This window comes from Pinus tabuliformis, chromosome 8, assembly GCF_031772625.1.
Source record: "Pinus tabuliformis cultivar Carrire ecotype Pingquan chromosome 8, CPIR1, whole genome shotgun sequence".
Taxonomy (NCBI): Eukaryota; Viridiplantae; Streptophyta; class Pinopsida; order Pinales; family Pinaceae; genus Pinus; species Pinus tabuliformis.
In genome coordinates this window covers 1,908,427,774-1,908,445,614 of record NC_142294.1, presented here as the reverse complement: position 1 = coordinate 1,908,445,614, position 17,841 = coordinate 1,908,427,774, and the positions used below count along the sequence as shown (strand labels likewise).

At 37.8% G+C, this 17,841-nt stretch overlaps 1 protein-coding gene across 1 annotated transcript; it reads left to right on the top strand.

Moving 5' to 3' along the window:
- The first annotated feature begins 9,575 nt into the window (after window positions 1-9,575).
- Window positions 9,576-17,569, top strand: LOC149244067 (disease resistance protein RPV1-like). Its single transcript, XM_089371402.1, has 3 exons — window positions 9,576-10,051; window positions 16,791-17,213; window positions 17,293-17,569. The coding sequence occupies exons 1-3, from the start codon at window positions 9,576-9,578 to the stop codon at window positions 17,567-17,569; spliced, it is 1,176 nt and encodes a 391-aa protein (XP_089227528.1).
- Window positions 17,570-17,841: the final 272 nt, after the last annotated feature.

Sequence of the window (17,841 nt, the reverse complement as noted above, 5' to 3'; positions counted from 1 at the left end):
CTACAGGAATTGTTAGACAAAAACTATATTCGCCCCAGTGTGTCTCCTTGGGGAGCTCTAGTATTGTTTGTTAAGAAAAAGGACGGGACTCTTCGCATGTGTATAGATTATCGTCAGTTGAACAAACTGACAATCAAAAATAAGTATCCCCTACCTCAGATTGATGAACTTTTCGACTAGGTGAAAGGTGCAACAGTATTCTCCAAGATTGATTTGCAATCAGGGTATCACCAAATCAGGATTAAGGAAGAGGACATAGCTAAAACAACTTTTAGAACAAGGTATGGACATTACGAGTTTGTGGTGCTACCCTTTGGGTTAACTAACGCCCCCGCAACTTTCATGTGCTTGATGAACAACATATTTCATCAATATTTGGATAAGTTTGTGCTCATATTTATTGATGATATATTGATATATTCCCGCACTATGGAAGAACACAAGGAGCACCTCAGATTGGTGCTGCAAACCCTCCGAGAACACCAGTTATATGCCAAGTTCAACAAGTGCGACTTCTTCAAGGAAGAAATACAGTATCTGGGCCACATAATCATGAAGGAAGGGATCGCAGTAGACCCCGAAAAGATAAAGACCATAATGGAATGGCCCGTACCGAAAGATGTAGTAGACATCAGGTCCTTTATGGGGTTAGCCGGTTACTACAGACGATTTGTGGAAGGATTCTCAAGAGTAGCATATCCTATCACTTCCTTATAGAAGAAAGGAAGAGCATTCAGATGGACCCCGAAATGTCAAAGAAGTTTTGAGCAGCTTAAGCCCCTGCTCACCACCGCACCCATTTTGAGCATAGCTGATCCTAATAAGGACTATGTGGTGTGCACTGATGCAAGTAAGGAAGGTGTGGGAGGCGTGTTGATGCAGGAAGGGAAGGTAATTGCTTACGAGTCAAGGAAACTAAAGGAGCATGAGCAGAAATATTCCGCTTATGACTTAGAGTTGGCAGCCATCATACACGCCTTGAAGATGTGGCGACATTATCTTGTGGGAAGGAAATTTTTATTACTGACAGACCACCACAGTCTGACCAATTATTTTAGCCAGCCCACTTTAAATGCTAGGCAAGCACGGTGGGTGGATTTCCTAAGTAGTTTTGACTTTGAAATCAAACATTTGAAGGGAAAAGAAAACCGGGTGGTGGACGCTTTAAGTCAGAAATTACAGTGTTTATATGAAATTTCCTATAGCGAATGGAAAAGCCCCTTCGAGGGGATGATACAAAAAGCAGCAGAACAAGATACTGTATACCAGCAAATAAAACAGCAAGTACAGTAGTCTACCAGCGAGGAAAATCAGCAAGGCTATTGGGTGGATGATGCTGGAATGTTGTACTACAAGAAGAAGCTATATGTACCCAATCAAAATAGCCTTAAAAATCTGATTTTGGATGAATTCCATATCAGTCATTACGCTGGACACCCGGGATATCAGAAAATGATCACGATGCTTCGAAAGGAATACTACTAGCCGGGTATGAAGAAGAATGTGGCCGAGTATTTAGCATGGTGTTTGGAGTGTCAACAAATTAAAGCAGAGCATCAACACCCAGCGGGGCTATTACAACCCTTACCCATTTCCGAATGGAAGTGGGAAACCATTTCTATGGATTTTATAACAAGGCTACCTAAGACAAAGAAGAATAATGATTCTATTATGGTGGTGGTAGACAAATTGAGTAAAGCAGCACAATTTATACCTGTGCAATCCACCTACAGAGCTGTACAGATTGCCCATATATTCATGCAGAATGTGTTTAGATTGCATGGACTACCAAAGACAATGATTTCAGGTCGAGACGTGAAATTCACATTGGTCTTTTGGAAGACATTGTTTGCAGAATTGGGGACACAGCTGAACTTCAGTACAGCATATCACCCCCAGACTGATGGAAAAACAGAACGGGTGAACCAGGTGGTGGAATACATGTTGAGGGCTTATGCCATGCAACAACCAATTAAGTGGGAGGAGTACTTACACTTGGTGGAGTTTGCATATAATAACGGCTATCATACTTCATTACAAATGAGCCCCTTTGAGGTTTTGTACAGGCGGAAATGTCGTACACCCTCAAGCTGGGGTGAGCCTGAAGACAAATTAAAGTTAGGGCCAAAAATGCTTAAGGAAATGGAGGAGATGGTCAAAAAGGTATGGTCTAATTTAAAAGTTGCTCAGGATAGGCAAAAGAATTTTGCTGACTGGAAAAGGAGGTTTAAGGAATACCAAATTTGTGATCATGTATATGTGAGAATTCAGGCAAAGAGGAGTACACTGCAATGGAGCGGGTGTACCAAGCTGGTGCCCCGATATTGTGGACCATTCCAGGTCTTGGCAAGAATTGGGCCGGTGGCTTACTAGCTTGCCCTACCAAGTCACATTCGAGTCCATAATGTCTTCCATGTCTCTGTACTAAAAAAATACGTTTATGATCCTAAACATGTGATCAGATGGCAGGATGTACAGGTGAGAATTATTTCCAGTAGACCAGTCTAAAATTTTTCTTTTAAGGAAACCGATTTAGAATATTTCATGTTGCAGGTCCAACTGGAAGGAGAAGTCTTGGTCGAGCCGCTGAGCATTCTCGACCAGAGAGAAGTTCTGTTGCGGAAGCGAGCTATTACCCAAGTTAAGGTGTAGTGGCAGAAATTTGGGCCTGATGAGGCCACTTGGGAAGATGAAGAGCTCATGGAAAAAGCTTACCCAAGGTTGTTCATGGTCAACAGACATCGGGACGATGTCCAGTTTCAGGAGGGGGAGATGTAATGCCCTAGGGAAATGTAATTATTTTGACTTTACTGTGGTTTAAAAAAAGAGAAACTGAATATGAAATTATTAACTGTTTTGAGATTTAATATTTTTATTTTCTTTAATAAGATAAGAAAGGTTTTTTTTTCTAAAAAATGCTGGCAACTTCTGAATGGGAAATTGGGAAAAACAGTTGTAATAATTGCAACCCTAACTATCTCTCCTGACTGGAAAGGTTTCCAGGAAAAAGGGAAGAGGGGGGGAAGTTAGGTTGTGATGTAGAGGACAGACAGAAAAGAAAAAAAAGAAAAATGGCTAAGTTTGGTAAGGACCAGATAGCCAAGCACTGAGTGCAGATATCTTGCCGGGGACAGTGGTCCTGCAAGAGAGCACGGGGGGAGATTCTGGTCTCGAAAGATGAATCTCAAGGTTGGGTGGCAAATTGAAGCAGGAGACATAGGAAAGCTCAGAATCTGGAAGGCGTTACGAGTGGCCGAAACTCCGAAGGGACAGAGGTGAATAGTTCAGTGAAATAAGCACATCACAGGTATCAAACAAAAACTCTAATTGTTGTGCATGATTAAGTTCTGTATTATTCTTTGAGAAAAAAGAAAGAATTGTAGTAGAAATAAAATATTAAACCTCTGTACAGAATTAACTCTGTAATTAAAATGCACCCGTTAATTAAAGGAAACGTGGGCGGTCTTTTTAGAGGATTTAGAGAGAGAGGAATACATAAACTGTTTAACATCTGAAAACAAGTGAATAAGAGTGACTACGCTAAACTCTGTTAATGAGGAAAGCGACCCTAGGAAGCGGTCGGTGTAGTAATTAACAAACCACAATTTAAATCCCTGGTGGGTAGGTGTAACCCTGAAACTGCAATTATAAATTTCATACTCAGCAAATGAGCCAAAGAGACAAGAACCTCCCTGTTAATACTAACCAGAACGAGGAGGGTAGAAACCAAGCGATACCAGTTCATAACATTCGTTGGGTACTATACGGAGGTATGGTATGGTAAATAACACCGATTATTTAAAAATGCACACAATTCTTACAATTAAGAGGTGGATACGCAGACAAGTATAAACATATACAGTGTATAAAATGTAAGGAAATTCTCTGCCGCGGATTGTAACTGATGGGCCACAGAGAGCTACGAGGGGAGGAAACCCCATATCAAGTAAACCAGCCCGTCAAGGGTTACCATGCACACAGACCGCCAAGACTATGCTAGGTGGGGTTCCACAACTATTTTCACAACAAATAATTAATTGAGAACCTTGCATATCAAATTTAATTATCAGATATAAGCATGGGGTAGTAGTACCAGAAAGGAACCAAAGATGATAAGCACAGAGAAATGAAACAGTGCCATACATTTAAACATTCATTTTCAAATTCCGTTCAACTATTAAATCGAATAGCAATCTGAATAGGGACTATTCTGTTCCACAAAACTAAACATTTATACAGAAAACAGGTGTGAAATCCATATCATTAAATACACAGTTGTACATAGCTTGAAATCATCATTTAAGAACAGTTGGTGATAACTCTGTGACGATGGGTTATACAAATAAACATTGCAAAGAGAGTAATTAACCAAGGCGCCTCTAGCAACTACACCCAGGAGTTCCTGAGAGTGCTTCATGGCACCTGGTAAGCACATTTGATACAACCTGGTAGGTCCCGAAAAGGTCCATGGAAGATAAAAGAATATACACAAGTTACATCAGAACAACACTGTTCAACCGATGTCAAGAACCTATAACAAAACCCTCTGCCGAGTAAAAGGGGAACAGCTCTCAACCCCGACAGCTCGTGGCTGTACAAAAAAAATTACTCTGATAACTCAACCAGCCATCAAACCCTCGGAACGTGGAAGGCTGTGCAATAGAACCAGTGTAGCCAACCATCTCAGACTCACATCCTCTGAAGAATCAAACTCATTCCAAAAAAATTAACCATGTGGGAGCAAACCCTTACCTGGGTTTCGTGAGCAAGGAAAACCAGTGAGATGCCACCCCGTGGCCTCGCCTGAGGTTCTCGGACGTGGGAGACAAGCTCTACAACCAGTTGCACAGCATTATGAATTTGGTTAGCAGGTAAAAAAATTGAAGCGTTCAGCAGTAAAACAACTCCAGTTATGAAAATGCCACAATGCAGTAAAACAAAAATATATATACCTAGAATTTTCGACATGAAAGAGTCACCATATGCTCCTGCTGGGTGGTTTTCCAAATCATTCCAAGGTCTGGCGACGGATAGAGCAGAACTGCAGAAAACCATGAGGAGGAGCAGAGCCAAGCCAAACGGTGGAGGCGATAATGCAACCCGATAACCAAGCGACGAATGAACCAAACCATGTAAGGGTCGTACCGTCGGATCATGACCCACCCCATCCTCCATTGATGTGGTGATGGGCTCGAGGTAAACGACTGCGGATAGAGGAGCCTGCTCGTGCCACGTAGAGGGCCGAGTAGGGAAAATTAACAACAATAGCCAGAGCATTAATTCCAACAAGTACAATATAACCAGAGCATATTCAATGAAACTACCAAGTGTAACAAATATATGCTATGATACTGATCAAGAAGAGGCGGGATATTTCTAGGTACATATGGAGTTAATGAACCCATATCCTACTGTACCAGTTAGCAACACCACCATGAAACAATAGTTTGGTTGTCGGAAAACTTCAACGATGACCGTAGTAAAAGAGTGCTAACCTAATAACTCCATAGTGATATTTAAAAGAAAAATTTACTAGGGTAGTTTTTGGGAGACATTACAGGATGGCTGTAGTGGTGCTGGGAGTTGAGGCATATGGTAGAACATGTCCAAAGGATGGTTGTTTGTGACTGCCTACACTCTGTACAAAGTATTTAAAGCAATCTCGAGCAAGCCAATGATTCAGAGATTATGAATAGTGTTTTATTTATATACTAGTGATTACACCGATCAATAAAGGGGTTGTATTATGTCGTCTACATAAAGTAAAGATCAATCGAATCCATTTTGAAACACATTGCAAAGGAAATACAACTAAATGAAGTTTGGACTAGGTAGATGCAATCTTTATAAATGGACTCATGTATCTAACTATAAATCTAACAAATGTATAAGAGACGTTATATATTGATTTCTGTGGAAAGTCAAGACCAATGCCAGCTATGGATACCAATGCACTATAACGCTATATCCCAATTAGACAAATTGTTCATCTAATGCCAAACCCAACACTCAAATTAACCAGTCCTCTACCTTTTGAAGATTTGAATACATGCCTATGTTCCAGCACCCTTGTGAACAGTACACTAGTGGTACATGACTCATTTGAGCAATTAACATGAGTATCACATTTTCTTCTTTGTCGTTGTTTTCCCCGCTGAATGACCCATATATATGTGTGTGTGTGTGTGTGTGTGTGTGTGTGTGTGTGTTTTCTTAGGTGGCTATAATGAATTAACAAAACGTAAAATTGTAGAACACAAGCTACTATTCAAAAGTTAAACGATATGAATCACTTCTCATTCGTATTATGATCACTGCAACCAAGAAATAATTAACATATAATTCACAGGTTGATAAGCAATCACTGTAGGGACATGGAATATTGATGTTTCTTTTGACTTGTACAGAACACAAGGGATGGTTGTAGTGGTGTTGGGAGTTGAGGCATATGGCAAAACAAGTCCAAAGGATGATTGTTTTTTATTGCCTACACTATGTACAAATAATTCAAAGAAATTTGAAGCAAGTAAATGATCTATATATGAAGCATCATTGCAAAGGAAATACAGTAGCCAAACAATCCTGTAATAAAATCTTTTCCCCTTACATGTATTCAATCATTGAGTTCAAGAAGTTCAAGACCCCATGGACAATTATGCCTATGAACCCTTATAAACACATGTTATATAAATAAATAAATAAATATATATATATATATATATATATATATATATATATATATATATATATATATATATATATTATATATATAATATATATATATATAATATATATATATATATATAATCGAATCTTCAAAGCTTTTTTTCATTTGAGGTAGGAGGTGGCGAGGCACATCAAGAGAGTATCTAAATGGAGGAACTCCACAACCCAAAACCCACACAAAATCCACACATCTGAAGCTAAATTTCATAAAATTAGCCAAAACCCACACAATTGAAGGTGTTTTGAAAACACATACACATGAAAAACAAAGGCACAATAATCAAATACGGCTAAATGTGTTTAAAAAACATAGGTTTTCAAACTAGTAGGACAGTTTCCTACCTTCTAGTCATCCATTCATTGTTTCATTAACTTTCTCCATGCCAGCGAGCCATAGCAACCCCAGATGCTCCAAAAATCATAGCTCAGACTGCAACAACCTGCAAGATAGCATCAAACATGGTTAGATATCCCCAAACTTTTAGAAAACATGTGAACTTGAAGCTCACAAATTTACCTACAAACCTGAAAAATCCCTTCGGAGCGTGAAACAACCATGTCCAACACTGAGCCGAGATAAATCCGTGAGGAATGCAGACGAATAACGAGCCCATACCACCAAACAGGGAGGAAAAACCAGTTAAAAAAACAGGACAAAACAATCAAACACAACTGAAGAACCTCTAGTACGACTATCTCTTTTTCTCCATAAACCACTACCTGCATCATTGATTACTATTATGGCAATCACCGCCATTGCAACAGCAGCACGCAACTACCTGGCAGCGCAAACAAAAAACAACAAGAATCGAATAGAAATGAATTGTGCACAAAACAAGCCACAAACACTATGTTGTTACAAACCCTAAACCCCTTGTTAACCTGTTGAACCAGTGGCTATGTACAAGCAACAGGTGGAGGCATGCGAGGACCATGTGCCATACGACAGACGAGGGTGCTAGCATGGCATTAGTGCGGTCTGACGTGGAGGCAGTGAAATACTAGTGGCTCTCCAAAAAAACTTACATTGCATTTTTCATTGTTTACATTGTATTTTTGAATAGTATATAAAGTACATAACTTAAACTTGTAAGTCCAAAAAATATTTGTTGGATTTAAAGGAAATTTCGAAAAAAAATATACTAAAAAGTGATCAAAATGAAAAATAGTGAGACTACTTAATGAAAAATAATGAGACTACTTTAAATGCTTTAACCATTAAAACTTTATTTTTTCAATTAGTTTTATGATATATACATAATTGTTTTTAAACAATATATAATATATATATAGTTGACATTAAAATATTTTACATATGTATGCATTGAAACATCTATCTTTGGACTACATTGTCCACATTAAAGTGACATTTTTTGTTATTAATATATTTTTAGGTATACATCAATATTACTTAATCATGCATATTAAAATATTTTATTGAAGGCCCATATTATAATTTTTTATTATTATAAATATTTTTAAAGTTCAGATATTAATTTTATATTAAGAATTGAATGAATTACACATCTCTATGATTTTTATTACTAAGAAGTACTTGATATTTTTTTTTTACTTTTTAACTTTCAATTACTTTTTTTCTTTGGCCATTGAATACTTTATTATATAAAACATTGAAATATTTTCTTTTTATATATAGATATAAATGAAGTTTATTTGGACATAAATTAGTTAACATTGATATTCAAATAGTTTATTTAAATCCTTTATTAAAATATTTTTAAAAAGTATAAAGTTTAAATATTTTACTCTCATTTGTTTTTTAATCATTTTATCTCTTTTTAAAATTAATATGAAATTATATTAAGTCATATGAACATCTAAATATTTTATTTATAACTGATAGTGAGTATAATATTTTTACAATTGATATTTTATAATGTTTTAATTAAAACTATCTAAACATACATATTCAATTTTGTTTTTTATAAATTTTTGTTTTTTATTTATAAAATATTTTATTTTTATTTTAAAAATAAAAAATATCAACTCCAAAAACTGAATACCATGCATCTGACAGATTGTTGTAAATTTACATTGGGAGCTTTGTGTAGCCTGTGATACTTTTTTTAATAGATAATTAGTATGGATACTTCGGATTCCTTTCCCCTTATAATTATTTATTCAATATGATGACTGGATTGTGATTTTGATTTAAATTTTAAATTAGATTTATTTCTTATTTGGAGTTTGTGTAACTTGTGACAATTTTTTTTTTATAGGTAATCAGTATGCATAATTCTTCTTATATTATAATATATTTAGTTATGCAAGAATATAATATATTTAGTGTAATTATTGAATTGTGATTTTAAATTTAATTTTATTAATAAAATAAGTAAAGAATTGTGGGAAGGGTCTTCTACTTTGATTTAAGAATTAGAATATAAATTTAATATTGTAATAAAGTAAATGAAAAACAAATGGTTATGTATGAGAGATCGGAAATAATATTTAGGGTGATTAATTCTATTATATTAGAAGTAGATATGAATATTTTATATATAGATTATATTAAAATGAAAATGCAAAAAAATATACTGTCATCAAATTTGCATATTAAATAAAAACTTTATCAAATTCCAGGTCTACCTACTACTGAATTTATCCCATGGCAAATCCTTGCCGGTTATCTTAACCTCTTCTCATATTCTCCATAAAATTCATTGTGCAGCATTGCAAAAGTATGTATATAATTTACTACTGACAAGTTTATAAGATGCTTCTTTGCCAAATATATTTCTGAGGCTTTTCCTGACAGCAATTGCGTTCCTCGATTTCTCTCTCTCCGGCGGACTGTCTGATCCCATCGGTAAGATCAGGTATTGAGTATGGAACTAGCGGCAGAGCCAGCAGCATACCAGGTTTTCATAAACTACGGCGGTCCCGACACCGAGTGCATTCTTGCCACCCTCATCTACCGTACTCTCAAAAGCCATGGGTTGCGCGTTTTTCTGGGTAAAGAGGAACTTGAAGAGGGAGAAATGATCGTTCCTGCAATATCGGGAGCCATTAGTAGTGCCTCTGTTCATATTGCCCTCTTCTCTGAACGTTACGCAGAATCAGATTATAGTTTGGATGAGTTGTGTTGGATTTGGAGATCATTTCATGAGCGCACTATTATACCCGTTTATTGGAACGTTGAGCCTGTTAACCTTCGCTACATTGAGAAGGGATGTTATGCCGAGGCCTTTGAAAGACACCAACAGAGAGGCAGAGTCACCCAGGTACTGGACCGATGGAAACCGGCCCTCAGAGAAGCCTCGGAAATTTCTGGGTTCATCCTCAAAACAGATCAATTTGAAAGGTGAATATATATACACTTAGTGTTATCGCATTTATCACCTGAATATATTCATGTTACACTTTACCCGATCTTAATTACAACTATGTCTATCTATTTGTATTTTCAGTGTGTTACACTTTACCTGATCTTAATTACAACTATGAGTATCTGTTTGTATTTTCAGTGACCATAAGAGATTTTTGGAGGACATTGTGAAAATTGTATTGAATGTGATCCAAAGGGAGACCTTTCAACCTGGAACATACCAAGTTTTCATAAACCATAGGGGACCTGACGCCTGTTGAAATCTGATTTCAACTGCGCATACGTACAACGCCCAAACCGTTGCAGCGAAACCAGAAACTACCCCTCTCAGATTTCGGACCGCCTTTTGGTGTGGAGTGGTTTCCGTATAATCGACTCCGATACAATGTAATGCAGCCACGTGGTCCTCTGCATACGTCAGCAGAACTGACTTTTTGAACGCTAATGTTCAACATGAAGTGGGCTCCCGAAATCGACGTCAACCGTCCGATTTTCTTGATCGTTCTCTGTCGTCCATCAACCAAAGTAGCATACGAGCCTGCAACGAATAAATATTGCGTGGAGTAAAATTCAAGTTTTGTTGACCTCAGTTTTTTATATTAAGGCATTTAATAAAACCGTCATAATAGTAGGTAAAATACTTTATTGCTTGCACGGAAGAATGGGTAAGTCAACGAATCATATATATGTTTTGTTTTGGGGTTATATGATATAACAAGTGAAACGAAAAGTGCTGACCACTGTAATTTTTTTTGGCATATGTTTTCTTTGTAATATGTCCTTTTAATGTGTGTTGACCATTGTGTGAGTATGACAAAAAAACGCACAACAGTGCATGATGTTAATAAAAAGGATGAAGACTAGCATTTGAAGAAGGGAGTATATACATTGCACAGCAGTGCGAGAAGTGTGAGCACATAATGTTTTTTTATTATTACTGCGTATGTAAAAATTTGTTTTACAGCAGTATGAGTGAAATAGTTTTCACACCAGTAAATGTAAAAGGATTTTACAGTGAAAATGGGTTTTTACACACCAGCAGTGTAAAATCTCAGGTGGAGACAGTTTTGTTGAATATATTTTTAGTAAATTCCTCTCAGTAAAAGAGGATGAATATGTATCATGCATTTTGTTTTAATGAATAGAAATCTTTTTCTGGGTATGTAAAACTCTGTTCTCAGTCATTTTTTTTAAAGCTTCCCTGTGCAAAGGATCCTGTGGAGAGAAGGAAACAGAGCATTGCCTCTGTGTGTTCAGTTTTATTTGTTTTTGTGATTTTATCAGAAAATCCCCAACAGTGGTATCAGAGTAGGTTTAGGCTCTTTGAAAGTGTTCAAGAAGCTGAAGGGAGGAGTCTTTTGTTGCAGCAGTAAATCTTCTCCAGCAAAGTGAAGTCTCAGGCAAAAGATTCAGGTATTCCTCAAAGTTTTCTTTTTGTTACTGCTGAAACAGTCAGTGCTTTAAACACACAGTCAAGAAATTTAAAGCATAATTGAGGATGCAAGGAATGGCTAGCACCAGCACTAGCATGGGTATGTTTATTACCTAGCTCCCACAGTTTAATGGGAAGAACTATGACTACTGGTCAATAACCATGAGAGCTTTATTTATCTCTCAAGATTTATGGGAATTAGTTGAATCTGGGTTTGAAGAACCAACAGATGAAAATGAGTTCAATGCATTAACTCAGGGAGAGAGAGATCTCTTGAAGAGCAATAGGAAGAAGGATGCAAAAGCCATTGTATTGTTGTATCAAGCAGTGGACCAGAGTGTGTTTCCAAGGATAGAAGCAGCTAAGACATCCAATGAAGCATGGCAAACCCTCAAAACAGCCTATCAAGGCATTGAGAAAGTAAAGACAACAAAACTACAATTGCTGAGCAGAGATTTTGAAAATCTGAGCATGAAGGAGTCAGACACCATTGACTCATTTTTCACACATGTAATTGGTCTGGTCACACAGATAAGGACTCATGGAGAAACCCTTGAAGAAAGGAGGATTGTGGAGAAATTATTGAGGGTCTTACCCTCAAAGTTTGATGTGATTGTCACCACCATAGAAGAGACAAAGGATCTCTCAAACTTTTCAGTTGATGAGCTGCATGCATCACTGATAACACATGAGCAGAGGTTGAGTAGAAATGAAAACTCATCTCTAGAGCAAGCCTTTAAGACCCAGATGTCTTTTGGAAGAGGAAGAGGTCAAGGCAGAGGAAACAAGAGAGGAAGAGGCAGAAGCCAAAACAGAGGTGGAAGGAACAGCCCAGCAAATGCTCAAGGAAGAGGCAGCAATCCAAATCAGAACCAAGGCTAAGGCAGCAGCCAACAAAGAGGACAACATCATGCTCAAGGACAAAGGTATGAAAAATCCAATGTCCAATGCTATTATTGTAAAAAATATGGGCATTATGCCAGTGAATGTAGGAAGAAGCAGCATGATATGAACAATAGATCAAATGCAAATGTCACTAGAGAAAACAACGGTCAAGATAATGTGTTGTTATCTTGTAACATGGCTGAAACAAACAGTGAAGACATATGGTTTTTAGACTCAGGTTGCAGCAACCATATGACAGGAAACATAGCCCTCTTTTCTGCTCTAGATCAGAATATGAAATCAGATGTCACACTAGGAACTGATAGTAAAATCTCTGTTATGGGAAAAGGAGAGGTAAAAATATTTACAAAGCAAGGAGAAAGGAAAACCATAGCAGATGTCTACTATGTCCCCGGAATGAGATGTAACCTCTTGAGTATTGGACAGCTTGTTCAAAAGGGGTACAATGTTTTCTTTGTGAATGATGTGTGCACCATCATGGATATAGCACCCAGCAAACGATGCATTGCTGAAGTAAAAATGACAAGGAACAGGATGTTCCCTCTCAGGATCAGGGCAGATTTGAAAAACAAAAATGAAATTGCAGCAGTTACCCAAGAGGCTTTCCAAAGCGTGCCAAAGGATGAAAATTGGTTGTGGCACTTGAGATTTGGACATCTCAATTTTGGAGGTCTAAATTTGTTGAGTAGGAAAGGAATGGTAAGAGGACTACCATTGATAGAGAAACCGGACAACCTTTGTGAAGGTTGCATTTTGGGAAAACAACACAGAGAAAGTTTTCCATCAGGGAAGAGCATAAGGGCAAAGGCACCCTTAGAAATCATCCACTCAGATTTATGTGGACCAATGCAAGCTCCATCATTAGCAGGCATCCAATATTTTCTAACATTCATTGATGACTTTACAAGAAAAACTTGGGTATATTTCCTTAAAAACAAAAGTGAAGTGTTTGAAAAATTCCGAAATTTCAAAGCACTTGTGGAGAACCAAAGCGGGCTGCATATAAAAGTTTTGAGAACTGACAAAGGAAGTGAGTATATCTCTAAGGAATTCCTACGATTTTGTAGAGAAAATGGAATTCACAAATAGTTTACAGCTAGGTACACCCCATAGCAAAATGGAGTTGTTGAAAGGAAGAATAGGACCATCATGGATATGGCGAGGAGCATGTTGAAGGCAAAGCATTTGCCAAATGATTATTGGGCTGAAGCTGTAAATTGTGCAGTGTATATTTTGAACAGGTGTCCTACAAAAGTGGTGTTGAACAAAGTGCCGGAAGAAGCATGGAGTGGGAGAAAGCAAGGTGTCACCCACTTGAAAGTTTTTGGATGTGTGGCCTATGCACACATACCAGATCAGCTAAGGAGGAAGCTGGACAGCAAAGGGGAGAAATGCATCTTCATTGGATACAGTGAGGAATCCAAAGCTTACAGGTTGTATATTCCATCCACCAAGAAGTTTTTTGTCAGCAGAGATGTTCAATTCATTGAAGAGGAAGCTTGGGATGGAAGCATAGAGAAAACAGTGAATGTTAAAAATTGTTTGTCTCATGATGAAGATGATGAGGAGGTGGCTGAAATGCATCCCCAAACAACAGCGGCAACACAAGGACAGCAAGGGACACCATTGAGGATAAATGAAAGTGCTTCTTCAAGCACATCACAAGGAGGAAATTCAAGTGCATCTTCAAGCACTTGCACACCAAATGAACGAGGTAAGAAATTTAGAAATCTAAGTGACATTTATGATGAAGGAATGAATTCCTTATTTGCCTTGTATTGTCATGTTGATGATCCTATTCATTTCGAGGATGCAATTAAAGATAGGAAATGGATAGAAGTTATGGATGAGGAGATGAATGCCATAGAGAGAAACAAAACATGGGATTTGGTTGAGCTACCAAAAGGCAAAGAAGTCATTGGAGTCAAATGGGTTTACAAGACTAAGAGCAATGCTGAAGGTAAAATAGAAAGACACAAGGCAAGGCTGGTTGTCAAAGGGTACAAACAGCAGTATGGAAGAGATTATGAGGAGACTTTCGCCCCGATTGCAAGAATGGAAACCGTGAGAGCAGTGCTGTCCATAGCAGCTCAAAACAAATGGAAAGTTTACCAAATGGACGTGAAGTCAGCATTCCTAAATGGCGTGTTAAAGGAAGAGGTTTACATTGAACAGCCTCTAGGCTATGAGAAAAAAGGTGAAGAGCACAAAGTGTGCAAATTGAAGAAAGCTCTTTATGGGCTGAAGCAAGCGCCAAGAGCATGGTACAGCATGATAGATTCTTATCTATTGGATAATGAATTTGACAAGTGTGAAGGAGAACCCACCGTCTACATCAAAGAAAAAGATGGTAAAATTTTAATTGTTGTCTTATATGTTGGTGATGTTATTTTCACAGGTAATGATGATCAGCTCATTGAGAATTTTAAATCAGTCATGAAGGAGGAATTTGAAATGACTGACATGGGTTTGTTGAGATACTTCTTAGGCATAGAAGTAGATCAAAATGAAAAAGGAATTTTTATCTCACAAGCAAGATATGTAAATCAAGTATTGGGCAGATTTAACATGCAAGAGTGCAAGGCAACGATCACTCCCACAGTAATGGGATTAAAACTCAGCAGAGAGGACAGCAGCAAGGATTTTGATCCTAGTTTGTACAAGAGTATTGTTGGCAGCCTTACGTATTTAACAGCAACTAGGCCTGACATTATGTATGCTGTTAGTTTAATTTCCATATTTATGGAGAGACCAAAGGAGGCACATTGGCAAGCAGCAAAAAGAATTTTGAGGTATGTCAAAGGTACCAAAATGTTTGGAATTTTATATAATGTCTCAGAACATTCAGATTTGGTTGGATACACTAATAGTGATTGGGCTGGAAGTGTAGATGATCGGAAAAGCACTTCCGGTTATGTTTTTCATATGGGTTCAGGAGCCATTTCATGGGCTTCTAAGAAGCAGTCCATTGTAGCATTGTCTACAGCAGAGGCTGAATATGTGGCAGCTACAGCAGCAGCATGTCAAGCAGTTTGGATGAGAAGGATGTTGAGGAGCTTAGGACAAGAGCAGGCAAAAGCGACAGTGATCTTTTGTGACAATAGCTCAGCTATTGCATTGTCAAAGAATTCAGTGTTTCATAAGAGAACGAAACACATTGATACAAGGTTTCACTACATCAGAGAATTGGTGAACAACGGAGAAATTGTCCTAGAACATTGCAGGACTCAAGAACAGGTTGCAAACATTTTGACAAAGCCATTGGATCAGAAAAGCTTTGAATTTTTGAGAAAGTGTCTGGGTATGACTGAATGCCCAGCAGTTGAAATTAAAGGGGAGTGTTGAAATCTAATTTCAACTGCGCATACTTACAACGCCCAAACCGCCACAGCGAAACCAGAAACTACCCCTGTCAAATTTCAGACCGCCTTTTGGTGTGGAGTGGTTTCCGTATAATCGACTCCGATACAATGTAATGCAGCCACGTGGTCCTCTGCATACGTCAACAGAACTGACTTTTCGGACGCTAATGTTCAGCATGAAGTGGGCTCCCGAAATCGACGTCAACCGTCCGATTTGCTTGATCGTTCTCCGCCGTCCATCAACCAAAGTAGCATACGAGCCTGCAACGAATAAATATTGCATGGAGTAAAATTCAAGTTTTGTTGACCGCAGTTTTTGATATTAAGGCATTTAATAAAATCGTCATAATAGTAGGTAAAATACTTTATTGCTTGCACGGAAGAATGGGTAAGTCAACGAATCATATATATGTTTTGTTTTGGGGTTATATGATATAACAAGTGAAACGAAAAGTGCTGGCCGCTGTAATTTTTTTTGGCATATGTTTTCTTTGTAATATGTCTTTTTAATGTGTGTTGACCATTGTGTGAGTATGACACAAAAACGCACAACAGTGCATGATGTTAATAAAAAGGATGAAGACCAACATTTGAAGAAGGGAGTATATACATTGCACAACAGTGCGAGAAGTGTGAGCACATAATGTTTTTTTATTATTACTGCATATGTAAAAATTTGTTTTACAGCAGTATGAGTGAAATAGTTTTCACACCAGTAAATGTAAAAGGATTTTACAGCAGTAAATGAAAATGGGTTTTTACACACCAGTAGTGTAAAATCTCAGGTGGAGACAGTTTTGTTGAATGTATTTTTGGTAAATTCCTCTCAGTAAAAGAGGATGAATATGTATCATGCATTTTGTTTTAATGAATAGAAATCTTTTTATGGTGGTGTAATACTCTGTTCTCAAGAATTTTTTTTTAAAGCTTCCCTGTGCAAAGGATCCTGTGGAGAGAAGGAAACAGAGCATTGCCTCTGTGTGTTCAGTTTTATTTGTTTTTGTGATTTTATCAGAAAAATCCCCAACAACGGCAAGCTCACTCAGGTCAGCCTAATCTATCATCGTCTCAAGCACTGTGGGTTGCGCGTCTTTCTTGATGACGAGGAACTACTCAAGGGAGATAGTTTGGCCCCTGCAATCGAAGGAGCCATTCGCAGTTCCTCTGTGCATGTTGTCATTTTCTCTGAGAAATATGCTGAATCACGTTGGTGCTTGAATGAACTGTGCTGGATTTTGAATTCATTTCATGAGGGAAAAGCCACCATTGTACCACTATTTTATCAAGTTGAGCCTACGGACCTTCGCGACCTTACGAAAGAACCTTATGGCGACGCCTTTCAAAAGCACCAACGGGAAGGCCGAGACACCACGGAATGGGAGAAAGCACTGAAAGAAGCTGCAGGTATATCTGGTTTCATCGTCAAAACGAATCAAAGGTAAAATTATTACTTATCTTATTTGAAACTCAATAATTTTCGGATCACAGGTTCTCATAACTATATCTGTTTCTATCAGTAACTATGGGATATATTTGGAGCAACTTGTGAGAGCTGTATTCAGAGAGGTAAAACGACGGGAGCCGTTAGAGCTGGCTACACACCCAGTTGGACTGGAGGAAGCAGCTAGGGATTTCCAAATTAAAATTGGGTACCAAAGAGAATCAAAAGAAACAAAAATTGTGGGGATTGCGGGAATGGGCGGCATCGAGAAGTCTACTCTCGCTAAACATTTCTACAATGTGAGGCGTTTTGATTTTAAACGATTTTCTTTTTTGTTCAACGCGAAAGGCTAGAATTTACCATCTTTGCAGAAGAAACTTATTCATGATCTGTTAATGGATTATGATTTGCATATTGATAATACCATCGAAGGAAAGGGTATTTTGCAACGTAGTTTAATAGGGCTTAAAGCTCTGATTGTTCTGGATGATGTTGATGATGTTGAGCAAATCGATAGTCTGCTAGATATGGATGCAGTGGGATGTGGCACTCTCATCTTGCTTACATCTCGTGATAGGGATTTACGTAGAAGATCTTCTCCAAAAGCTTTATTATATGATGTAAA